General features: G+C 37.2%; 1 protein-coding gene across 1 annotated transcript in view; it reads left to right on the forward strand.

Moving 5' to 3' along the window:
* The window catches only part of LOC150089801 (uncharacterized), a 35284-nt gene extending 7818 nt beyond the window's left edge, over positions 1-27466 (forward strand). Inside the window, exons 3-6 of the mRNA XM_090368821.1 lie at positions 9677-9784; positions 18971-19066; positions 22580-22653; positions 27263-27466. Coding sequence (XP_090224947.1) covers positions 9677-9784; positions 18971-19066; positions 22580-22651 — 276 coding nt within the window. The 3' untranslated portion in view covers positions 22652-22653; positions 27263-27466. The remainder of the gene's footprint in view (positions 1-9676; positions 9785-18970; positions 19067-22579; positions 22654-27262) is intronic.
* The last annotated feature ends 448 nt before the right edge of the window (positions 27467-27914 follow it).

Genomic DNA, 27914 nt, shown 5'->3' on the forward strand with positions numbered 1-27914 from the left:
CAAATTCCATCCTAATATCCTTGCTGAATTCTTCGGGGATCTGGAGTAGTTGCTGAAGGTGCTTCTCGGTTTCCGCATAGAGCTTGATGTCATCCATTTACATCAGGTGGGTTAGGGTGTGCAGGTTCTTCCTTCGTTCTTTGAGGTTATATCCGTACTTGCTACTATTGAGCCTGGTAGATAGCAGGTTAAGTGCCAGACAGAACCACAATGGGCTCAGGGCACCTCCCTGAAAGATTCCTCTCCTGATGGGGATTGGCCTGGTTGTGTTTTTTTCGAACTTAATGGTAGTACTCCATTTCGCCATTGTTTATCCTAGGAAGTTTGTCACTATAGGATTGACTTTGGAGATTTTCAGCGCCTTTATTAGCCAGCTATGAGACACGGAGTCGAAGGCCTTGTGGTAATCGATGTAGGCTGTGTACATCTTCCGGTGCTTCTTGTATGCTTGCTCCATAACCGCAGCATATATGGTTAATTGCTCCTTGCAACCTTTGCTCAGCCTCTTGCATCCTTTCTGCTGTTCGGCCATTATGCTCTGGCTCTCCATGTGGTCTGTTATCTTCCTGGTAATGCAGCTGGTCAGGATCTTATGCATTGTTGGGAGGCAGGTGATTGGCCTATATTTAGTCGGGTTTCTTGTATCTTCGTCTTTAGGCTTCAGATATGTGATTCCTTGAGTGAGAAACCTCGGGATTGTCTCTGGGTGTCTTATCATTTGGACGAACTGCTCTGCCAGGTGCTTGTGTGTGCAAGTGAGCTTCTTGTACCAGTAGTTGTGGACGTTATCTATTCCTGGAGTTCGCCAGTTGTGAGTTGTGAGAGTTCTTGATCGTCTGTTTTACTTCTTCTTGCCGAATCTCCCATCCTCTCATTTCTTGTGCGTCCTTGGTTTTCTTCCGTTCTAGTTCTATCCAGGTGGCGCGGCTATAATTATTTTTATGATTAATACCATACAATACAATAGAATTTATTTTTATGAACATAATTTGTTTACAATAAATGAACTTGTTAAGGAAAGTAAATTTCTTGTAATTCTTAAGTTGTAATTCTTCATTTACAACAGTTTTTGCATACAAATTTGTTATCTAACATAAAAGATAATGAAATCGCAACAAATAGTACATTCCACACTGCAAACAAAGATAACAATTTATCTGCATAGTAATTCTAATCTACTGTATCACTCAGTATCAAAAATTTTCTTAATAAAAAGTTTAATTTGGAGCTAGAATAACTTCTCCTGAGCCTGAAATCTATAGGCTCAGTAGAAGTTATATATATAGCCAACAAGTTGTTTATTATATTCATTGTGTGCCTATCTCCAAATATATTTAGTATCCTAGGGTGAGGCAAAACAATTGCTTTTGGGTTCCTTAAATTATGTGAGACATTTCTTTGCAGGTTCGACTCTTCAAAAATAGTGTTAAGATTTTTCAAGATTAAATTTAACTTCAGTTTTTGAATTGGATAAAGAATTTTAGAGTTAAACAAAAATTGCCTTCTTTTATACAGGTCATTCCAAAAGTTTGTGCCCATTAAAAGTCTCAAAATCCTGTTAATTAAGTTGTGTATTATTACCCTTATTTCAGTTATATTTGCTCGTGCCCATATATTTACTAAATAATTGAGTTGGGAGTCCACTAATGCATAATATAAGGTAACGTTTGTTCTCAGATTTAACTTATTCTTAATGTAGTAAAAAAAGTACAAATAAAATCTCATTTTTTTGTACAAGTTTGTTATTTGTCTTGCCCAACTTAGACTGTAGTCAATCCATAAACCAAGGTAACAGTGATTTGAGACTTCTTCCACAGTTTGACATTTGCAATTCGGGAAATTCTGATCATGTAGGTATTCATATTTATTTAATTTAATAGAGGGATGAATGTCCAGGGTTTGATGAGGAGGTCTAATTACCACAAATTTTATTTTTTCAAAGCTGAAAGCTAATTTATTATCATGCAACCGATTTTCTAAAATTATTAATTAAAATGTATTACATTCTGCTATAAATCTTTAGCCATTTTTGTCAGGTTCTTTCCAATTGTATATAAGATTATATCATCTGCATAAATATTTATAAAGGAGTTCTTAATTACTTCGAATATTTCATTTATATAGATGCTAAACATGATTGGCCCTGTACAAGTGCCCTGAGGTACTCCTCTCTTTACATTATATGATTTTCCCTTTGTATTTTCTACTTCAATTGTTATTTTTCTATTGGTTAAATAACATGCTAAGAGTTGATTGATTCTTCTCCTAATACCATATTTCTGTAATTTCTGTTGCAATATTGGGATATCAATTAAGTCATATGCTTTGGTCAAATCTATAAATAAAATCAATATGAAGTTATTGTTGTTTAAATGTAAGTTAAAAGAGTCTACTAAACTTACTAATAATGTCTGTGTGCTCTTGCCCTTCTGATATGAGAATAGAGAGTTGCTTAACAGTCCATATTGATGTAATTATTTGCTTATATGGGAGAAATATAATTTTCTATTATCTTATTTATAACTGACTGTATTGTTATTGGTCTATAATTGCAAAAGTCATCTGGTGATCCCTTTTTATATATAGGAATTACCTTAAATGAAAGTAAATTTATAGGATAACAGAGAACTGTTTTTTATTTCTCTTTACTTCGGTTACTGTAATACCGTCCAGTCCGTAAGATTTCTTGTTCTTTAACTGTTCTATGATCTTGAGAATCTCAGTATATTGTGGGGTTAAGACAACACAAGAGTTCACTATCTGAGGAAGACTATCTTATTGATTAAAGGATTTTGGCAATAATGAATATAATATCTATTCAGATTTAATACAGCTTTGGCAAAGCTATTTACAGCCTCATATTGTTTGTTTGTATCCGATATCTGTTCTAATAGTGTTTTAATTCGATTTCCCCTTAACAATTCCTTCCTTGTACTTAACAGGTTATTTATAATGTTCCATTTATCCTTTTGAGTTATCTGCTTATCCATAAAAAGTTGATGTAAGTGTTTTTTTGTTTTCTTATCATACCTGTCAATTTATTTCTGAGTGTTTTATAATTGTGATAATGTTCTATCTTTGATGGACAATTTCTATACTGCTTGAAGTATTTATCCCTTTGTACCATTAATTCTTCTATTTCGTTATTCATCCAAGTTTCTTAAGCTTAATCCTGCTACTCTTAGAATTTATGTTGCAAGCTCAGTAATTTACTTTTCTCTCTGTATTAAACCCTCGAATTGTTTATCATTTGTACAATCTTATTTGAAAAGACATTTACATTTGTTGTGTAAGATACTTCCTCTTATATTAACATATTTTCCATGTTCTGTTTCAGTTTACCTGTTGATAAATACTTTTTCTTCATGACATTTGTTATTGTATCTTCACATGGACGTTGTTTTGAGTACATATCCGCTATTAGTATACATGTTCTGTGATCTGAAAATTGATTTAATAGTATGTAGGAATTTGCATACATCAACTTTATATTTGTTATAAGGTGATCTAAACAAGAGCTTACTGTTCTGTCACCCTCCATCCTTTGTTGTCTAGTTATTCCAAATAAGGTATGTTCAAATCCATAATTGTTTAAGATTGCAGAATATCTGAGTAACACATTATCAGTTTCATTGGTTAGTAAATTAATATTAACGATAGGAGGGCGTATATGATGAGAGCCGTGTCGATCAGTTCGGCCCTGGAAAGATTGTGCAAGGCTCAAGGGGTAGAATTTTTTTCAGCCTGGACTGTACTTGTTAACAGGAGAGATTGCTTCTACAGGGATGGGATACACTTAAATAGAAAGGGTGCAAGAATATTTGCTGATGCTATCGAGGCAATGTTAGGTGGGTCGGAAAACTGCTAGCTTGGGGGGAGACAAAGACGAATAGATTAACAGTAGTCACTGGCAGAGGTGAAAGAGATTCTTGCACTGCTTCTATTGGAATGAGCAGCAGCCTGGAAAACAAGATGCAGGATATTTCAGAGACTGCTGGGAGTCATTGCGGTACAAGTAAACACATGGGTTGTGTTAGGGTAGCTAAGAATAGAAACAGGTGCAGGTATACTTGCGTGTACACCAATGCTAGGAGTTTAGTAAACAAATTTGATGAATTTGAGGTATTGCTCAAAACATCAAAGGCAGATATTGTGGGGATTTCAGAGACGTGGTGTCACACAGATATAAGGAATGCAGAACTGGAATTTACGGAGTACAACGTTCTACAGAAAGGATAGACAGGATAGGAAGTACAACGTTCTACAGAAAGGATAGACAGGATAGGAAGGGGGAGGGGTTATACTATTAGTTAAGAAACACATAAAAACCAAGGAAGTGAAGCCAGTCGACATCGCTGGACAGCGCAGTGTCGAGTCAGTTTGGTGTGACATGAGCATTTCGAGATCAAAATTGAGAGTAGGAGTGTGCAATAGGCCTAATGCCTCTGATGAGTATAATAAGAAACTGTACAGGGAAATAGAGTGGGCCAGTAAATCAGAGAGTCTTATAATGGGAGAGTTTAATTTCCCAGATATTGACTGGAATTTGGGGGCTGGTCACTCACACACTAGCATGGGTTTTGTGGATTTATTGGATGATTCTTTTCTGCATCAGCATCTTCAAGAGGCAACTAGAGGGAGTAATACTCTTGATTTGATTATCAGTAGTGATTCTTCATGCATTAAGAATCTGCAGATAAAGGAACCACTAGGTGGCAGTGATCACAGTGTGATGAAGTGGGATTTACTCAAAGAGGTAACTACCATCAGAGGTAAAGGGAAGGGTTTTTGCTTTCGTAAAAGCGACTAGGATAGTCTGAGACAGTATTTAAATTCTATACAGTGGGACCAACTGATGATGTTACCAACAGCAAATTCAAAACGGGAAGCATTCAAAGCACTTATCTTGGAAGCTACTAGGCTTTACATACCAACTAAGAAATATTGTTCAAGGTTTAGGCGTAAATGGATATCAGATGAACTAATGAGACATATGGCAGAAAAGAAAAATGCATAGGATACATACAAATTAACACGTGACACAGAAGCCTATTATAGACAAAAGTTGATCTGTAACCAAGTTACAAATGAGGTTAGGCAGGTTAATCTACCTTCTTAAGGCAGATTACGAGAACTCTTTTCCAAGTGAGGCAAAGGAAAACAGCAAAGAGTTGTTTACTTATGTAAACTCTAGAAGTAAGGGGATGAATCAGATTGGTCCACTTGATATCGAAGGGTCAACTGTTGATAATCCTACTCGGGTAGCTAACAAACTAAATGAATATTTTGCATCGACATTCACACATCAGGAGTTATTCAGCGAGGGGAATGCCAGAGGTGTATTCAACTCTAGGTGTATTCAACAGTAAGCTAGAGAATCTTGTAATAACTGAGAGTAAAGTGGAGGAGAAATTTTTGAAGATAAACACAAGAACGGCACCTGGGGTAGATGGGATCCATCGAGTTATATTAAAGGAGGCAGCAAAGGAAGTAAGCAAACCCTTGGCCATAATTATGAGAGCTTCCTTGGACTTAGGGGAGGTACCCACAGACTGGAGATGTGCAAATGTGACCCCAACTCACAAATGAGGATCAAAGGCTGACACAAGTAATTATAGACCTGTGAGTTTAACTTCTGTTCCAGGAAAATTAATGGAGGCACTGATTAAAGAAGCACTGCAGGATCATCTAGACAAGACTTCAGTTATAGCTCGGGCACAGCATGGTTTTGTTAAGGAAAAGCCTTTCCTGACCAATTTGAATGGATACTATGATACAATCACAAAAGAACTGGATGCAGGGAATAACTTTGATATTATATAGTTGGATCTTAGAAAGGCTTTTGATACTGTTGCACATGGAAGACGGCTGCACAAATTGGAGCAGTGCGACATTGGAGGAAAATTGCTGCTATGGATAAAGGGGTGGTTGAGGGGGAGAAGACAGAGAGTGGTAATCAATGGGCACTGCTTATTCCCTCAGGGTTCAGTGTTCGGTCCATTATTGTTTTCTGTATTTATAAATGATATTGATGATGGTATATCAAGCTTAATGTCCAAGTTTGCAGACGATACAACGGTTGGCAGAGTTATCAAGGACACTACTGACACTATGCTGCTGCAACAGGATATGGAAAGGTTGAGCAGATGGGCTGAGAGCTGGCAAATGAAGTTTAACATTGACAAATTAAAGTACTACATATGGGAAACAGCAACCCCAGAGCAACGTATCAACTCTGTGGTTCTACACTGGCAGTGGTAGAGAATGAAAAGGATTGGGGGTTATTTTTTCAGGCAGATATGAAGTTCTCTGAGCAGTGCACACGGGCTACAAGAGTAGCTTATGGTGTATTGTCAATGATATACAGGAAGTTTTCTAGCAGGGATAAGGAGGTGATTATTCCCTTGTATAAGGCCATGGTCAGGCCACACCTAGAGTACTGTATAAAGGTGTGAAAGCCTCATTTCAAGAAGGATGTAGAGCTGCTGGAACGAGTATGGAGAAGGGCAACAAGATTAGTGAACGGAACAAAGGGGTGCTCTTACGAAGAAAGGCTTAAATTTTGCAAATGACAGTGTCTGGAGACTAGGCACCAGCGAGGTGATCTGATAGAGGTGTATAAAGCCTTGAATGGTTTGAGCATGCTCAATGCTGATGGGATTCTTCCTCTTGCTTAGAATAATAAGCTGAGAGGGCATAAATTCAAATTGAGGAAAGACAGATGTAGGATAGACGTACGGAAATTTGCCTTTAGCCAGCGTGTAGTTGGTTGGTGGAACAGTCTTCCATTCCTTGTCGTGGAAGTTGATAGTCTAAATAAATTTAAGGCTCAGCTGGACAGGTATTTCGAACGAACAGAGGGGTGAAGTGGAAGTGATTTTTTTTTTTTCTTTTTTTTTTGGCTGATGCTGCATAAGCTTGCTTTCTTGCATCATATGCCTCTACTAATGCTAATGCTAATGCTAATTCAAATCTCTTACTAATATGGTCTTATCAGCCTGTATGCCATCCCATAGCAGAATTGTGTTATCTAATTCAATTAGGGAACTGTTTATAGAATCTGATGGTGGTCTATAAAAAGCACAAATCATGAATGTGTTTTCTGGATCTTCTCAAAATAATTTGACACAGCAGTTTTCACAAGACTGAGTTAAGTGGTAAACCTGTACTGCCTTAAACATATTCTATACTATTTTATTATTTCTGCACTCCTCAAATCTCTCAACATATAGACATTGTCATAACCTTCTATGTTATAATTAGAAATAATAATAATAATAATAATAATATTATTATTATTATTATTATTTTTTTTTTTTTTTTTTTTTTTTTTCCCTGATTGGAGGTTCCACCTCCAAACTGGTTTTGCCATCAAGTACAGAGGGTGGTTGTTGTTATGTTTGAAGTTATTGTTGGTCATGGAACTCTCTGACTATCTTACAGGTGTTCAGAATTCCGACTTTCTGGAGTTTCTTGTAGTTGTTCGCTGAGAAACCTATTGCTGATGTACTGGTACGCTGGGTCTTTGGCATCATACCAGTGGTTGACAACATGATCGGGATGGTACTTACTTGTTGCATATGCTACATCTCTTTGATCTCCTATCTTAGATTCGTGTACTTCCTGATTTTTCCCCATAGATTTTCTACAGGTTGCCAATGTTGGGTACCGCTGTGTCAATCAGGTAGTAGCTTTTTCCTTCATGTCCACAAGGGTTATGTCCGGTCTGTTGTGCGGTATTGCCTTATCCGTTATTATGGAGCGGTGCCAGTACAGCTTGTGGGATGGGATCTCTAATACTACCTGAGGTTTGTACTTGTAGTACGGTAAACTTTGTTTGATGAAATAGTATTTTCTTTGCTAGGTCTTCTGATGTATTATTATTATTTTTATTTATTTATTTATTGTTTCTACTCTGAAGCGCTCCTGCAAGGAGAAGAAACAACCATTTCGGTAGAGATATACAAGGTGTCTCAAAAATACACGGCATAACTTCAGGAATGAGTTCCTCATATGTAGACAATAAAAATATTTTATATCAACAAAGTTCCGGAAATTAATAATTCTTGGTTCCCGAGTTATTAATTGTCTTATCTCCCGAAGATTAATTGAAGTGACATCTGTCTATGACACTTAACTGTTCACATCACCTTATAGTAATTTTTCAAAATGTCCAGCTTCTGCCTGAATACAGGAATCACATTGACGTCTAACGGATTCGCGAAGACGATGCCAAATTCCTGGTATGCTTCGTATTGCCTCACGACCTGCCACAATTCGATTGGGGAGAGTTTCCATAGCTACCTGAGTCGAATACACCAATCACTTTAAATGGCTCCAGAAGAAGAAATCTAGTAGGTTTAACTCAGTGAGCGTGGAGGCCAGGCATTTGATCCACCTACCAGGAAACCGTCGATTCAGTTTAATTGAGGGCTAGATGACTGAAATGCGCGGGATCGCCATCGTGTATGAAATGTGCTTATTGACGAATGATCAGTGGCGTGTCGTTCAAGAAATCAGGCATGCTGTTTTCCAAAAAGTTTCTGTACGCCTGCCCTGTGAGTTTGGAAGTTCATGGAGCTCAAATAACTTATCACCAAAAACACCCGCCCAGATGTTGAGGCTGAACCGCTGTTGGTGATGTGATGGAAGAATTGAATGTGGGTTTTCCTCAGCCCATACATGCTGATTGTAAAAGTTTTGGATTCCGTCTCGTGTGAACTGTGCTTCATCTGTCAATATTACAAAGGCAGGAAAGTGTGGAGTTGTACCACACTGCTGCAAGAACCACTGGCAGAATATTACTCGAGCAGGGTAATCTGCTGGTGACAAGGTCTGTACCCGTTGCAGATGGTAAGGATACATTTGGTGTTCGCGCAACGCACTCCAAATAGTCGAACGTTGAACAGTCAGTTGCATCGCTATTCTGCGTGTGCTAATTCCAAGAGTGCCATGCACATCATCCTCTACTTCAGGAGTCGTAGATCTTGGTCGTCCTCTGTTGGCAGCAAGGGATGTAAAGGTTCTATGTTCACAAAGGCGACGATGGATACCTTCAAACGTTTTCCTGTCTGGACATCTTCGTTCTGGGAACCTTACGTGATACAAACGACGAGCCTCCAGAGCATTGCCGTCCGCCAAACCGTACATAAAGTGCCTATCCGCATGCTCCTGATTTGAGTAAATGGTCAGAATGGAAAACCATCAGATTCTGTCAGTACCTTTTGATGAAGGAAATCACCTGCGGGAGATAAGACATTCCGGTTAATAATTCGGGAAACAAGCATTTCCGGAACTATACTGATATAAAATATTTTTATTGTCTACGTATGAGGAACTCATTCATGAAGTCATGCTGTACATTTTTGAGACACCCTGTAGAGAGAATTGTGTATCGTGCAAATTCGAATGCGAGACATGTAGAATTATTAGCAAATTGACCGCTATTAGCCGTGTTAACAGCAACTTTAATCTTCCGCCTCTGTTTCGGGCGGAATGCTTTCACTCGGATATACGAAACTTTTTGCACGAAAAAATTTATTAATAGTCCCTTTCATAAGCAAGATCACTATACTTCATTTATTTCATTTAATGATAATGATACATACATAAACTTAGTGATATACATAATTTTTTTTCTGTTTTCATGCTGATAATATTGTTTTTTCATCAACAGTACTTAGAGAACTGGATGAATTGTCTGGGCGCAAGTTCTGCTGAAGAAGTTGTCAAGGAGCGATGTGAAGGTGTATTTCGTAATTGCAACTGCGGCTGTCTACCCGAGGTAGGTTTATATAAACATTTTATATACATTTCTTGTATACATTGTTTTTCATAATAGCGCCTTGAGCAAGCGTCGAGGGAAAGACAGAGAAAGAGAGAAAAAGTGAGAGAGATTGAAATTATAAAGGAAAATGTAAATTTGTTTTTTGTTGTTGACGAATCCTTCGAGTGAAAACTGTTAGGGTAGTTCAAAATAAGTTACTTTGCATCGATATTTACAGAAGAAAAATCCTTCACGTCAATGAGAAATTATTGGAGTGAAGTTGAAAAAAATGTAATTAATAAATTCGAAATTTCACATGTTTATTTAATGACAAAATTCCGAGCCTACAGGCCAATAAGGCTCCTGGGTTTGATGGTATTTACCCTGTATTCTCAGGGAGGCAGCAAGTGAGTGTATTAAACCATTGAGGCTAATTATGAGAGCATCACCGGACTCGGGAGTGATTCTGTTGGATTGGAAAAGTGACGATGTATCTCCAATATATAAGGGCGGTTTTAAGAGTGAAGTGGAAAATTACCTGCCGGTTAGCCTAACTTCAGTAGTAGGGAAAGTCATGGAGACTATGATCAAGGGTGGAATTCAGAATCGTTTAGATAGAAAATAAATTCTGAACGATACTCCGCATGGTTTTGTAAAAGGAAAATCATGTTTCACTAATCTGGTTAGCTATTTTGACAAGAGCTGGATTTAGGAAATAATTTCTAGTCAAAGCATTTGACTCAGGCCCACATGTGCGGTTACTTTATAAGCTGGAACAAGTTGGAATCACTGGGAAAATCCTTAGATGGATGACAGGGTGACTCAGAACAGGAGGCAGAAGGTTGTAATAAATGATTATTCCTCAGATTGGGTTGATGTAAAAAGTGGGGTACTCAAGGATCAGTATTAGACCACTGTTGTTTTTGATTTTCATACATGACATCGATAAAGGAATAGAAGGCGTGATGTCTAAATTTGCAGATGATGTAAAGATTGGTAGAGTAGTTAATGATTGCCGCCAAGCAGAGCTTCTTCAGAATAACCTAGATAGACTCCTGAGATGGTTAGAAAAATGGCAGCTATGCTTTAATCCACAAAGTATAAGTAATTTCACATGGGGATCAGTAACTCCAAAATAACTTATACACTCGACAGAGTCGAACTAAAACCGGTAATGGAGGATACGGACTTTGGTATTACGATACGGTCAAATATGAAGTTCCCCGAGTATTGTAGACTGGTTGCAAGCAGGGCCCATGGTGTCCTATCGATGATTTATCGAACAATCGCTAGTAGAGATTAGGACGTCATAGTCCCAATATATTAGACGATTGTTAAACCACACTTGGAACACTGAGTTCAAGTATGGAGACCGCACCTAACGGAAGACATTGTTCTTCTTGAAAGGGTCCAAAGATGGGTACATCGCCTGGTGAAATCGGCAAAATAGCGTCCATATGAGGAAAGACTTCGAATATGTGGATTGCAGGCCTTGGAAACAAGTCGCCTTAGAAAAGCCTTGATTGAGGTGTTTAAGGCTCTGAAACACATAAGCAAAATGAATAAGGACGAAATTTTCACGGTTATAAATGATTCTAGAAGTAGGGGTCGTAATTTCAAGTTACGTGGGGAGTTGTTTAGACTGGATTGCAGGAAGTTTTATTTTGGTCAGCGAGTTATAAATTACGGGAATAAGTTACTACATGGGTGGTAGAGGCTGACAGTCTGGGGAAATTCAAAGGTTAGCTGGATAATTACCTAAGGGAGGAGGGAAATGCATAGGTTGTCCGTTTCCTTTTCTCTTATTAATATTTTTAAAATTTCTTCTTATTATTAATGTTTTCATTCTTATTATTGTATTTTATGTATTTTTTTATTATTTTATTTTATGTATTTTTTTATTATTTTATTTTATGTATTTTGTTATTATATGCATTTTTTTATTATATGTATTTTTTTATTATTTTATTTTATGTATTTTTTAATATTTTATTTTTTATTATTTTTTTGTTTGGCTGGTGCAGCATAAGCCATTGGCTTCCTTGCACGATGCGGCCATTACTAATACTAATATTACGATAAAGGTATTTAAGATTTCATTACTCCTTATTATTTCTATAACACTTGTCAACAAAATATTTTTTTTCTACCTCCGCAATTAAAATATGTGTTTCTGGAGGAAATAAACGCACTGATTCCGAAAATCACCATAAAAAAATCTCTATCACCTCTACATCAAAAGACGTACCAACGTTTAATGTTAAAATAAAAGGATATACACTGTATACGTATAATTCAAGTTTGAAATACAAGTGTAAAAAAATAGTATGCATCATAAAAATTTCATAAATCCTAGCGAAATAGTTATATGGCAATAATATAAAATCAGCATGCCTGTAATTATCCTTAAAAATGTTTGCTACTAAGGGATTTTCTCTTATATTCCTCTTTACTCTCCCTCACAAGGTAATCCCCCATCATTATAGGATTCCATCAATCTTGGTACCGCTTTTCCATCGTGGAAATATCTTGATGAAACCGCTCCCCTTGTTCATCACTCACATCTCACGGATTTTGGGGGAAATATTGGAGATGGGAAGAAGAAAATGAATTTTCAACGACATTCGACAGTCTATGTTTTTGTAGCACTCGAGTAAATTAGACAACAATATTTCAATTTTTTTTTTCTTTCCGGTTACCCAAAACACCATGTACCGCCTTAAACAATCTCAAAGCTGCTAAATCAACCTCCTTTAACAGCGTTTCAAACACATCCTTTTTCAGGAGTTTCCTAATTTGGGGTCCTACGAAAATTCCTTCCTTAAGTTTGACATATGTTAAATTAGAAAAGACACTTCTCAAATATGCAAGACCGTTAGGGTTTGCATTCTTGAGAAGTGTGTTTCCTTCTTTATCTAGTCCCTTCACGAAATTTTTCATCAATCCAAATTTGATGTGCATGGGTGTGGAATAAGAACCTTGTTTGATTGCACTAAAAGACTATATATATTTTGCATTACACTGTCCTGGTTTGAACTCCTCTCGCTTTTCCCAATGTTGCACACATAGTGTTCTTCTCTTGCATGGCTGTCCCACAAACACAACAAAAAACAACAATATTGTGTGAAACGCCCCTGCAAACCAACAAGCAAACCAAAAACCTTAAGATCACTGAATATGTTCCAACCATAATCCTGGTATTTTATGGCATGTAGAACCTTAGACATGTTTTCATGCCTTTTTTAAGTCCGACTGAATGAAACACAGGAACTGATGGAAATTGGTTGCCATTATGAAGAAAAACTGCTTTTAAACTTAATTTTGAGACATCTATGAATAAAACGCGATTCATCTGACTTATGCACGACACCTAGAATTGCAGAAGGTATATTTGGATATATTATAGCCTGTTAGACTTTTCAGATATACCAGATATATTTGTCATACCGAAGGAGAAATAATTAAGGGTTTATGTAGTTAGATGGTTCTCGCCAAACCATAGGGACTGCAAAAGGTAACGCTTTGAGTTTGCCATGTAACCACTTCCTAAGGTTTGTCGTTCAGATAAAAAAAAAACACTCGTGAGGCGCCCGAGGTTTGTTTTGATCATCAATTTTACATCCGAAAAAAAAAAAAAAAAAAAAAAGAATACGAACGTTTTGTATTGTCTTAGATATTTTTTCTTTGAGTCTTTGTGCTAAACCGTCCCCAAACATAACAAAAATTGTCTGGATGATTGATAAATTTCCTATGTGTCTATTTGTTTCATTGTAGCACTAATTGAATTTCTGAAAACGTAAATTCCGTTTTGAACACTACAATATAAAACAACACAAATTCAATTTTTATCACTAGACAGTACACAGATGTGGCAACTTACCAGTTTTATTCGTGTGAAAACACTGAAAGGAAAAATCCTCACCAAAAACCCTAAGTTATTGAAATTGTAAATTATTGCATCGAAATTGGAACCTAAAAACAATAGATAGAAATCTGATTATGGTTATCACAAGATAACCGAGGCCAAAATTGACTACTAAAATTAAGCGAATTAGCTTATATCTGTTAAAATAAATCAGATCAGTATGTCATATATTACTGGCTAGATTATGCGAAATTGCTATTTTTGTTAAAACGTAACTCCCTTTCTATTTAATAACTGTGACGTGATGCGTGCAGAGCTATCGAGGTGATTTTCGAAATCTACGCATAAAAATTGTTTAAAAACAGCATTTAAGTTTTTGGAAGAAAAATCTTGTTGGCTAGTGTAATTAGAACAAAAGTTTTCATTAGTACGTGAGATATTAAAATAAAGCTTAAAGGAATCACAAGGTAAACATATCAAAATTAATACAGTCTTTAAGCATAAACGAATTGATGACACGGTCAAGAAATGCTGTAGAATGTCGCGAAATAGGTCAGAATATTATTGTCTGCAATTCTGCCGAGATACTCGTATAATTGGAGGAATACTATGTGATGAAGGCCTTAGGGATTAACTATAGATTTGACTCGATGGACTCAGAAAAGTTTATTGGCCTGACCAAGCCTGCTAAAAGCTTCGTCTGTTCTACATTAACAAAAGAGATTTACTTTGTAATGATGGAATTCACTTGGACAGAAGTGGTTCAATTTTGAATTCTCTGTGAATTGCATGTATTTGCTGCAAATGCAGGAAATTCGTTCCCTCGCATTCAACCCAGCGGACGCGATGGGATACGTGTCCTTTCATTTCGTAAGAAACGTCTTTTCCTAGGAATCATATTACTTACTGAGTTCATGCGGCATTGTTTATTAGGCGCATCAGCATATACGCGTAATGTGCTATTATTTTTTTCAGAATGTCTCTGTCTTCAATTCACGTTCAATAGATTTTCATTAAATTTTATATTTCGTTCTTTTAGAAAGCTATCCTTAATTCCATTAATATCAGACTTAAAGAAAATCGTCGACGATTATGTCTTTTTTTTTTAATATGTAGCACATCATCATCAGCCATTTTCAATCTACTGCAGGATAAAGGCCTCTCCAGAAACTTTGCAGTTTTTCTGTTTTGTTTAATGGCCATCCATTTACTACTCACAAACTCGTGAATTTCATCTATCCATCTCCGTTATATTCCCAATATAATTCGTTCCATTCTTCGCTGTGTAGTTCTCAGCTTCTCTTTTATTCTTTTGGTGAGTGCCCAAGTTTCACTTCCATAAGTCATGGTGGGGAGTATACATTGATTCATTATTTTACGTTTCAGACAAACTGGGATATTGCTCTTCAGTATGGGACTATATTTCCTGAATGCTATCCATCCAAAATTTATTATTCTCTTGACTTCCAGCCATTTATCATTATTACAGCTAATAACTTGTCCCAGATAGGTATATGACTCCACCTTTTCAATTACTGCTCCTTCAATCATTATTTCCCTTTCCGTGGCATACTTGTTCATCATTACTTTTGTTTTAGCCATATTCATCTTTAGTCCAAAATACTTACTAACTGTGCATAACTGATTAAAATTTTCCTCTAATTCTTTGGGATCGTGGCTTATGACCACAATGTCATCTGCAAATCGTAAATGGTTTAGGTACTCTCCATTCACATTGACTCCTTTCTGCGACCAGTCTAATCTTCTGAAAGCTTCCTCAAGGGCAGCAGTAAACAGCTTCGGAGATATTGTGTCTCCTTGTCGAACTCCTTTCTTGATTTTAAATTTGACAATGTCTTTCTCTAGTCTAATAAAGGAGGTAGCACTCTCATATATTTTCTTCAAAATCATAATATAAGGGGTTGTCTATGCCTTGTCATTCCAGTGCCCGAAACATTGCCTTATGCTGTATGGAGTCAAATGCCTTTTCATAATCCACAAATGCCAGGCATAATGGTGTTTTATATTTATTTGCTTTCTCCATTAGCTGTGATATTATGTGAAGGTGATCCATAGTTGAGAATCCTGTTCTAAAGCCAGCTTGCTCTTTCGGTTGATTCTCATCAAGTATTCTTTCTAATCTGTTAATAATGACTCTTGTGAACAACTTGGAGATGTGGGATAACAAGCTAATTGTTCTATAATTTCCAATTTCTGATTTATCTCCTTTCTTATGCAGCAAAACTATGATTGCATTATTCCACTGCTTAGGCGTCACACCTTTTCTAATGAATTTTGTGAGGAGCCTTGCCAGTTTTTGTGTTATGTCTCTTCCTCCCAATTTGAACAACTCTACAGTAACTCCATCTTCCCTCGGGGGTTTCTGATACGTCATTTTCTTCAACGCATGTTCTACCTCATCAGGAATAATATTGTGTATGTCGTATGTTTTGCTAATTTGCCGTCCACCTTCCCCACTGCTGATATCATTCCCTCGCTCCTTATAAAATTCTCTATCGTAGTCTTCTGCTATTTGAATGATGCATTCTCTGCTATTTATAAGTACGCCATCGCTATTCTTCAATTTCAGTACCAATCGTCTTTCTGTATTACTGATAATGGCTGCTGATTTAAGTCCTTTGTTTTCCCTTAATGCTTGCTCTACTTTTCTTGTGTTAAATCTTCTTATGTCCTCTCTGAGTCTCTTTCTAATGGCTTTGCATAATTCAGTATACTCAATTTTCTCCTTGTCAGTTAAATTATAAATTATTAATTTATCTATGTGTGACTATATTTAATAGCCTTATATATCTGATTATAAAGAACTGCATTAGCCGTTGGCCGTGACAATTGCAACTTCACTTAAATCTATATATGTACATTGAATTCATATAGTTGCAATAAAGATTTTCTCTAAACTTCAGAATTTCACAAAGCTCCGTCCTATATATTTACGAATAATGGGATAAAAGAATAGTGACAGTAAGGTTTTAAATATTAATGTATATAGTTACGGTCTCTTATTAGTGACCGTAATCTACCTAAATGTTCATTTAAATTACCTAATTATCATCTTGCTCTTGTTTATCTTGTTTATCTTGCTCTTCATTTGTCGTCTTCGGTTCATCATGACAAGTGTTTCTTTACTAATTTTTTCTTCTTTGAATTTCTTTTTATCTATAGGTTTCTTGAGCTTTATGACTTTCAGAAAGTTGTATTATCCCTGATCGACTCTCGGTCCTGAACAATCTGCAGAAGCTCAAACTTGTTCTTAAGTTCCAGTACATACTGCTTTTTCTCCTCTTCTGTTATCTAAAAGACGTTCGTATTATTTACTTGAGTCAGTTTTTTTCTTTTCTTACATCTATGTCAAGTGTGCACCTTATCACTCTATGATCACTTCCAACATTTACCTTGTTCAGGACGGTAACATCATTCACGATATATCTTCTGTTAGTGAGGATGAAGTCGTTTTCATTACTTGTTAATCTATTTGGACTCTTCCATGTCCACTTTCTGCTCACTCCTTTCTTGAAAAAAGTGTTCCTTACTGACAATTCTTGAGATTCTGCAAATTCCACAAGTCTTTCACCTCTTTCATTTCTTTCACCAATTCCAAAATTTATTATAGTTCCCCTTTCTGCGCCGTTTTGTCTCTTTCCAACCTTAGCATTGAAGTCCTCCATAATGAGATTGTAGTGAGTTTACTGATCATCTAGATTCTAGAAGACTCTCAATTTCAGTGTACATTTCTTCAACTTCTTCATCATCATGACTCGATGTTGGTGCATAAATCATTATATCCTTTAGCTGGTGCCTCTTAGAAATCTTGAGTATTAGTCTTGACACCCTTGGTGATGTACTCTTGAATTCCAAAATGTTGTTTTTTACATCTTTATGTACCAGAAAACCAACTCCACCTTCGCTCCTTTCACTGTTTCCATTGGTGTACAGCAGATTTCCACTTCATAAACTTTCATTTCTTCTTCTTGTTTCAGCCAAACCGATGATATTCCAATTCACATTTTCTAATTTATTTTCCACCTTTAATATCCTGCCTTCATCAATAAGTGATCTTACGTTGTAACAGGCCAAGGTCAGTTTCCGTGCATGGCAGCCTGGTCGTACCCAGAGATTCTTAGCAACCTCTGCTTCCACTCTGATCTTCTCGCTGCCGTAAGAGGGGGAGTGAAAGCTGCTGGGGACTGAGGGCCATTGGTTTCATCGTGGTGTTATATGCTGGAGAGTTTGGTCTTTTCCTCTTCACGCTGATCAGGCGTCTTGAAGAGAACTACTCTACACGTTCGTTGCCACTTAAGTGACGTAATAGGGCTTACCAACGAGAAGGTGAGCATGAGTGGATTTTAGAGAGTCAAGCCAACCGGACTTCTCCTGAACCTTATGTAACAGAAAGATATTGGATCCATCAGTGTTTTAGACTAAGTGTCTGATAACACACAGAATACCTATTCCCCTTTAAGCTCCGGTATATGAATAGCATATGTATCACATAGGTTATTCTTATACCGTATACTATATTGTAGATAATGCACTAGACATTATGTCTGATGCCATGCACTGATTGAACGAATGAAAGGGCAATGTAGCGAATGCGCAGAAACGAAATCTGTGCAAACGCATAAAAGTCGTACTTTCTCTCAACCAGGAGGGCGCCAGGAATGTGCAAAAATTTATATGGAGCCCCATTAATTAAAAATATCAAAAAATAATATTCTAAAATTCAACGAATTTTACCTTTGGATTCGTGGAGCCTGTGTGCTTCTCACACATTGCTCACGTGGACGGCGTGCCCCTGCTCCCATCCTCTTTTTTATTATAAATCATAAATTACTTGCTAACGCACTTGAAATTAAATCACTGCGTATCTTAACTAATTTGTATTACTATTCAGCAAGAGCAAAGACGACTGTAGACACACACGGTGTAGAAGAAAAAAAAAATCTCTTTCACGAGTTACCGATGTAGGTCATATAACGGTCATTAGAGATACAATATGCTGACGCCTCATAGCCTTAGTTTCTTTAGCGCTTAACAGACACATACCACTTAAAAATTTTTAGGGTTTCCTGGTATCGCAAAACATTTGAGAACTCCTGATTTAAGTTATCTCAAATTTGTTTGTACTCCACACCAGAAATGTTTTCTCTACGAATGCTGAAATAACTTAATTTTTTTTCTTTTATAGCCAACCACTGCTGGATTAGTTGCAGTTAATTACTGAAATTTATGATTGTGATTTTTTTCAAGCAAATTTTCCACAAAAAATTATAAATATACCTTTTTTATTTTTGCTTATTTATTCTTTTTTTTTTTATTAGAAACTGGTGGAAGCGCAAAAATGCGTTCGGGGGAAAAAAAACCATAACTACCATGACAGCGAACCTTACGTGCAAGCTGGCCTTGTTGCCTATAAGGTAAGTTGAAATCTAGCACTATACATCAACATAGTCAGAAGTAAAGCTAAAAGTAAACAATGTTCCTGAAGCGAACGATTTCTATTGAACTGTATTAAAAGAGGCAGAAAAGGAGGTAAGCAAACTTTTAGCCAAAATTATGAGACCATTCTTGGATTCAGGGGAGGTCCCTATGAATTGAAGAAGTGCGAATGTGTCCCCAATTCACAAAGGAAGATTAGAGGGCGAAATGAGTAATTACAGACCATTTAGCTTGATTTCTGTTTCAGGAAAACCAGTGGAACCGTTGGTTAACGAACTAATGCGGGATCATCCAGACAGGAAGCCAGTTATCGTGCAATCAAAACAGACATTTGTTAAGGGCTTGTCTGACCAATCAGATTGGATAATATGGCGCAGTAACAAAGGAAACCAATGCACAAAATCATTTTGATATCACATCCTTAGATTTCAGAAACGCTTTTGCTTCTTTCTTCATGAAAGATTGCTGTACTAATTCGAAGAGTATGGTATTAGGGGTAAGTTACTGCTAAGGATAAAGGTTGAGTGGGAAAAATCAGAGATTGGTTATCAATTGGCACAGCTCTTCTTAGACTAATGTACCCCTCCCCCAACGTTCAGTGCCATTTTTGTTTTCCGTATTTATTAATGATATTGATAACGGCATTTCAGACTTATTGTATAATTGCAGATAATACTAGGGTTGGCTGAGTGGCTAATCACGGTAATCGCGATATGATACTGAAACAACATATAGACAAATTTAGGCAGGTGGGCTGAGAAGTGGCTTGTTGTTGTTATTTGGTTTTTAGGAGCATTAGCAACTAAGGCCATATTGCTGCGGGGATATGCGATGGTCATTTCCTGACCTTTCCGCATCCTCCGTATTTGGTGGTTACGGGCTCGAACCCCGGTCTAATCAGGAAGCGTATGCTACGCACTGCTGTTCCTGCCTGCCCGGCTACGGAGGCGCCTCTGAGAAGTGGCAATTGAAGTTTAATATTGACAAACGCAAGATACTTCATATGGGGATCAGTTACCCCAGATTAACATACTACGTGGTACCAAACTGAGGTAGTGGAGAATTGAAAACACTGAGGTCAATTGAGACTTCAGATTTCTCTGAACAATGCAAAAAAGCCTCGAGAACAGCTAATGGTGATTTGCCAATGATATACAGGAATTTTGCCACCAGGGATAAGGAAGTGATTATACCCTTGTATAAAGCGATGTTTAAACCATATCTGGAGTATTGCATCCAGACCCGGAAACTTCATTTCTGAAGGATCTGTTGGAATGGGTTGAGAGAAGAGCAATGGAGGGCGAGAAATAACAGGCTACTCTTACTAATAAAGGCTTTAATTTTTGCAAACTGCCGCATCGAGAAACAAGGAAACTGCCCGGAGAGCTGACTGAGTAGTTCAAGGCTTTGTATTGATTAAGTAAGTTAATGCTGATGACATGCTTACCATTGATCAGATAACACAAATGAAGGACATTACTGTATTTAAATTGAGGAAGGATGGTTGCCGGATCAATATAAGGAAATTTGCTTTTAGCCAGCGGTAGTTGATTGTAGAAACAAAGTATCCCATCTGATGCATTGGAACTGGGTAGTTTAAATAAATTTAAGGAAGCATTAGGTCGATTATTGCAGGGCGTGGATACAGATGAGGTGGATAGATTTTTTTTTAGCTGTATAAGCTTGGTTCCTTGCCTTTACTGTATAAGCTTGGTTCCTTGCCTCATTTTGTCCTATTTCAGAATTCATACTGAATGAAGTAATGGAAAAACCCTTTGAAGAAACTCAATATCTTATTTTAGATGAGGTCTTCAAAATTTGACACAGTATTTCAAATGCGGTCTTGGATTGTATTGTTACTAATACAATCGATAAGAAACTTGATGATCACAAAAAATACCTTAATGTCTTCAGATAATTGCATTCAAATTCTTTCAAATTTTAATAGAAACTTTTCCCCACAAATGTACAGACAACATTTGGTTGGTTGGTTGGTCTGTTATTGTAGGGCTTAGGCCAATCAGCGACATAGACTGTACTGCGATACGTGGAGACTGGTTGAAGTATTCCCCTTTACTGTTAACTGCTCTACTGTTGGCACGTTTCAGGTTTAAAGAAAAGTTGACGTCTTCATTGTGACCACAATTCTTGGTTTAGACATCTATTTCCTAGATTGCAGTTCCGCTCATTTTGAATCTTCATGGTGGACCTAAAAGTGTCAATTGGATGCTCGGAGTTCATCTCAAACTTATGTTGGGTCTTTATAGTGTACGATACCTTCATGATGTTGCATTGCGATATGGACATTACACTGAGAACGAATTGACCCTCTACGAAGGAATCTGAGAGAAGTTAACATAAACATTGTTAAATGGTACAGCATTCTAAACATATTGCTTGGTTGCTAAGAAAGCTGGCTGGGACCACATAGTACAATAAATAACAACAACAAAAAAAAAACATTTTATGGTGCAGAAATCTGCCGTCCCACTCAAATTTTCCTATAAACTTCTCCCCACCAATGTACAGATATCATTTGGTGGGTTGGTTGGTTAGTTGGTTAGTACTGTAGGAGAACGCTAATTTTTGAAGTCAGCCACATATGAACTTCATGCCCCCATCCTCAGATGAGAACAACTGCCATGACCCAAACACTACATTAGGAGCCCACCTTAATTACCGACATGTGGCTTGTCTTCAGAGCCAAAGTTCTTGTAGGAATAATTACCGAGCGAAATAACTGGGAACTTTGTTCTTAGCGAACCCCCATACTAGGATTGAGATAGGCACCCAAACTGATTGCACACAACAGACATGTATTGATAAATCGTTTTCTACAAAAGTAAATGTTCCGTTCAGAGTGGTAGCCGGACTGCGGCTTCTTCTTCTCTTCTCTTCTCGACAAATTCAGCATCATAGTCGGAAGCGGTTTAATTCCAATACATAATGGGGCCGTCTAATTAAAATGTTATCAAGAGTCCATTCGCCAGACACACACATAGGATCGATGTTCTTTATCTGAGGATGCCAGCAATGTCATCAGTTCCTAGTTCGCTTTTTATATAGGCCCAGTATAATGATTACCGAATGTACAATATTATACTCTTATTTTATTTACTACACCTATTTTTTGTAATAAGTTTTAGTTATCTGTATTGCAGTTGTCTACTGATTTATGTACTTACTTGTAACTTTATACTTAGCTATGCACCTTAGAATAATATTCCATTAGTTAATTAACAATTCTTATTTTATTGTACTTATTTTATTTCTTTGTGCTTTGTTTCAATTTCATTGTCAACCCCTGGCTTTTTGAAGTGGCGGGAATTGTGTTCAAGGCTCATCTTATATAAAAATAAAGGATTTTTATTTAATTTCAATTATTTCAAAAGTGTTCATTATTTATTATATAATCAAACGCAGTGCAAAAATTTCTTCTTTTTTTTTTTGCATATTCAAGTTTATACATCGATGCTTTATTTTACACTTAGAAATGCGGACTGGACCTTGAAAAATATATGTGTACAAGATTCGAAAATTATACCAACCCAGCTTGTGCTTAATCGTAAGTATATAAGATAATACGATATTTGCAAGTGTGTGTGTGTGTGTGTGTGCTATTAATGAAAATTTACCATTAAACTCAATATTCTTTTCCACATTCCTTGGAAATAGATTCAGGTTGAAAATCTGTATCCTATTCCTGAATGTTTGAGCAACCAGCTCATTAGTCTCTTAGCAGACGAAATGAGTATCCATATCAACAAGGTGGTCCTTGATATATTTTTTGCCGAAAAAATCAAATCAAAATCGAAATTTTGTGTGTATAATTATAACTAGAGTCAAAGAATTTTACAAAAGATAGAAACAGGGTGCAAAATCATTAAGGTATTTTATGATATCGTACATGATTTGAAAACACTTCGTCAATAACACCGTCGGCTACGACCTTGAATTGCTATTTTACCAATATCGCAGTATTCACCAGATCTGTCCCAATAGAAATTGTTTCTCCTCTTGTGTCTATACAGAGCAATGAATGTTGCTTCCATGGGTTGCTTCAGTGACAGTACACAAATAAATAAATAAATAAATAAATATTAATTTTATTGCAAATACAGCACACCCATCACAGCACTAGGCTACTGACAGAAATTCAGTACAAGGATATAAAAAATACAAAATAATTACATAGCACAATCATATATACATAAAGTGAATACGAATTACACCTATTAATTTTTTAAAAATTTTGCAGAGCATCACATTTGGCACACAGTTACAATTACAGGGTTGCAGGCAGGCTGTCGTTTTTATTTTTCATCATCTGATTGGAAATCTCACTCCTGTAGGCTTTAGAGTTGAGCAACCTTTCACAATCAATGTTGTGTTGATTTATGAGGCGAAGGGATGCATTTGGGAATATTCTGTCCATTTGTTTGAGTCTGGAAAGGTTGGATTTGAATTGTTGTTATTGTTTTCTTGAGTTTTCTCTGTTGGAGGCAGCTATTATTTTGGCTAAGTTGGGTGAATCGCTTGCAGAAGTAATTAACTTTGCATGACGCATATATTGATACCATCAAGTACTTCACACTTCGAAGTGGGAACACTGGATTTTACCAATATTAGCTATTTTGAAATAAAGGTATGCACGCCTGACATGTCTGCAGTTTTCTCTCTACATGTTTATGGCTTGGATATCTGTCGTCTTATCATAGCACGAATGCAAAAGCTGAATTGGAATGAAAAGCAGCACCTATTGCACGGGAATACCCTTTGCATAACCATGCAATATATTAACACTATCATTTAATCCTCCTTTCTATATGGAGAAGATTTTAGGATCTGTAGCCCCCACTAATTGAGGTACTGCTGACAGAGGGATAATGACTGCTATCATGGAGTCCCTTCAAATATCGAGTCGGGCTGTCGTATAACCATCGACGTAGCAACCGAAATCAAAATCCTTACGCTTCCAATCAGAATAAGAGATATCAGAGTAACAGCTATTATGAAAATTTTTGCCATACTACTGATGTTCCCTAAAAAGAGGATCCTTGCCACTGCACGATTCCCATTCTATGGCTTAAGGTCTACTTTTTCACTGTACCATAAAAAATCCGATTCCATCTCACAAACTGGTTCATCTTGACTCAGATGCTTAGTCTATTTGTCGTGAGGGTTTCCAAAGAGCAGAGTTATCGCAAACGCATTCTGGATCCAATCGACCATGAAGCACACCTTGAACTCCTATCCTTTTGCCATATCCACTGAGTACATTTCCTTTGCCGACCCCACACCTCATCGGTTAAGAAAATACTTTCTTCTTCATGGTCATTATGTAAAAGTAAAAATGCAATGAAGAATTTAATAATAGCAAGCCGTGGTACATTCAAGATTAGTAACAGAAAACGCGAACGTCTCTCAGTCTTGAGGTTTTTTCTTGTTCTTGCAACAGTACATACATTGTGCTGCCACTTTAACAGGTACACCTACCTTGTATCGGGTTGAGCTCCCTTTAGCCTACAATACAGCCTGAATTCGTCTAGGCATGGATTGAACAAGATGCTGAAAACGTTGTGTAGAAATGGAGTACCTTGCAGACATAAGTGAGTCACGCAGTTCCTTGAGGTTCGACGGAGGTGTAGGCTTGCAGCGAACAGCCCTTTCCAACTCATCCCAAAGATGTTCAATAGGATTGAGATCCGTGGACTGAGCGGGCCACTGCAGCAAAGAAAAGTCATTGTCATGTTCCTGGAACCATTCCATAGTGATTCGGGCTTTGTGCACCTGCTCATTATCATTCTGGAGGTAACCATCTGACTGAGGATAAACTGTCAACATGAACGGATACACTTGGTTAGCAACGATGTTTAGGTACGCTGTGCCATTCAGACGTGAATATATGGGTATCAATGGACCCAATGTGTGCCAAGAAAACATTCCCCACACCATAACACTGCCCCCACCACCTTGCACAGTAGTCAGACATGACGGGTCCAGGAATTCATGTTGTTTTCGCCAAATTCTGAGCTTTCCATCAACATGATTGACCAGAAATGGAACTTCGACTCGTCAGATCAGGCAACTCTTTTCCAATGCTCGATAGTCCAGTGCTGGTGTTGCTGTGCCCACAGAAGGCGTGCTCTGTTGTTCTTCATTGATAACAAAGGTAGGCGATGTGGCTGTCGGCTGGTTTTGCCCATTTGCGACAAAGTGCGACTAGTGGTCCGTTGCTATATTTTGTTCTGCGCACCAAGGTTGTATTCTGATGTGATGTGCGACATTGTAGCCCGTTTGCTTGCACAATTCTAGCCATCCGTCTCTGACCTCTCTCATCAACAAGCGATTTTCTTCCACAGGAGTGCCGTTGAGAGGATGTTTCTGTTCGTTGCACCATTCTCGACACACCCTCGAAGCTGTGTAGTGTGAAAAGTTCAGAAGAACTGCCGTTTCAGAGATGCTTTGTCCAGCACGTCTTGCACCTACTACCATGCCACGTTCGAAGTCCGTTAGATCACTCCTTTTCCCTATTCTTTCTACAGTTTGTACGCTTAACTGATACTAGAAAGGTTGTTCTGCAGCTTTTATATCCACAACTGTGGTCATGTGACTTGCAACATTGTGGGACAAAACATTTGTGTGCACAGCAGGGGTGTACCTAATAAAGAGGCAGCACATTGTAGACGTAATTCATCCGCTGAATCCTGATAGCAAAGGTCAAAAAGAGCACTTTTAATAACAGTTTTGTAAAAATTTTCGGGAGAGCAATTTACATCCGCTTTACTCCAACTCCAACTTTCTGTGTTCTAAAAAAATAAAGGAGGTCACAGTATAGTTCTAAATGAATTATGCTCAACCTCATGTTCATCGAGCTTTTAGGCATCGATAATGTATTTCGTTTTTCCATTATTATTTTCTTCCAGGTTATATTCCATATTTGAATTATAATATAAATCACGTTCGAAGAGTCCATAACACTTGAAATCTAGCTTCGAAGATGAAACTTAGTAGTCGATATAGGTCTAGGGTTCAGCTGGGTTGGTTTATTTTCACTGGGCAAGCTTTCCAGATGATTTTTTTTTTTTTTTTTTGTGGTTAAGCAGCCAGAAAAAACTAAACAACCTAAATATAACATCACACAGATTTCTGACCTTTTACTGATACGGAGTTCTGTATTCAACACAGTGTACCAAGGTGGGATGTTGTAGTAGGGTTTCAGGAGCATTAGCGACTAAAGCCTTTTGCTCCTTGTAAACTATCTGTAAATTGCGCGTGTTCTATTGTCGATTTTCTGTTTGCTAGAAGAAAACCCGAGTTTCCGGTAGAAAAATCCATGCTACCCCTGAGGCCGATTAACTCAGCCACTTTGTGAAAAAAGAGTGTCCATAAAAATTCTTCACGTCATCGATGGGACTCGAACTCAGGTCTTTTCCATCCGGTGTGGGGGAGGATGGCGATTCTACCAACTGCGATACCCACGAGGGCATTAACCTGATGTTCAGTTGCTGCCCTACATAAGATACTGTACAAGTCAACACGACTCTACATGTCTATAGTCCGTGCGGTAGCACAGTGGTATCGTCAACGTCTTCTCCATACCAGGTGGAAAAGGTCCGGGTTCGAATCCCGTCGATGATGCGAGGAACTTTAATGGGATTCTTTTCATTCCGTAGCTGAGTTAGTCTGTCTCAGGCGTAGATATCAAGGTTTTTCCGTCCAGCAAAACAGGCAAATCGACAGAGGACACACGCAATTTACAGACAGAAATGCGGGTTTAGGTAAATCCATTACAAATAACTCTAATATAATAATTTCGTTTTTTTATACATGTCTATAGATCGAGTGTACAAAAGTAAACATCAGTAATTCCTCCATAGTAATCAAAATTTGCAGTGATGGCATTCTAGAGTGGATGTAACTGCAATATATCTTCGAAGTTTCACGTATCCATTTTCAATTTATTTCCCAAGCTCCAAAATTTCTAATCACCCTGTCTATATTCAGTTAAAAACGAACCACAAGTAAAAGATGATGTTTGCAACTATTCCAGATATTTAAATGAATGGATGTGAAAATAAAGAATTAACTTCTCTTGTTATTTAGAATTTAACAGAAAAGTTATTTCTATGGATTAGATATTTTAAAATTATCATTTAATATTATATTTCCAGACGAGAAAAATTCGAAGCCTGCTTTTCCGATACCTTCATTTTCCTGGTTTACCTACCGCTGTGGAGTGGACAAGTAATGAGTGATTCCGATTGAACGAACGTGAAGAATACATTCTTCGATGTATTCTTTCGCCACCTGCTTAACTAATTTTCAAATACATGGTTTGGCATTTTGTATTTGAAAAATAAATAGACGTAAATTTGCAGTTGCCTCAGTGTGTTTATTTCGGAATTGAAAAGGAAATAATACAAACAAATAAGTTAAAAATAATACAAACAAACAAATGTGTGTACAGTAAGGAAATATCCAACTGAACTAAGTAAATATACTCTGGAAAATCAAAAAAAAAAAAGTGGAGTTTTGTATTCCTCGTTTTAGATTACAGAACTGTACAACCGCTTAGGTCAATTTTTCCTTTTGTTAAGGCTATAACATCATATCATACTGACAAAAGTCCTGAAAATTCCCTGTATATTGTGATGACAGTCCTATAAGACCACTCAATAGCTATCTAATCGGCAAACAAATATTTATCGTATTTATTAGTCACAGGTTTGAACCCCGGTCCACTCAAAGAACGCGCGATATACACTCTCGCCCCTGACCACTGGGCTACGTCGGGATGTTTGTTGACATTTGACTTTAACTTCT

Source organism: Mastigoproctus giganteus, chromosome 2 (assembly GCF_048544385.1).
Source record: "Mastigoproctus giganteus isolate SK-2022 chromosome 2, ASM4854438v1, whole genome shotgun sequence".
Lineage (NCBI taxonomy): Eukaryota > Metazoa > Arthropoda > Arachnida > Uropygi > Thelyphonidae > Mastigoproctus > Mastigoproctus giganteus.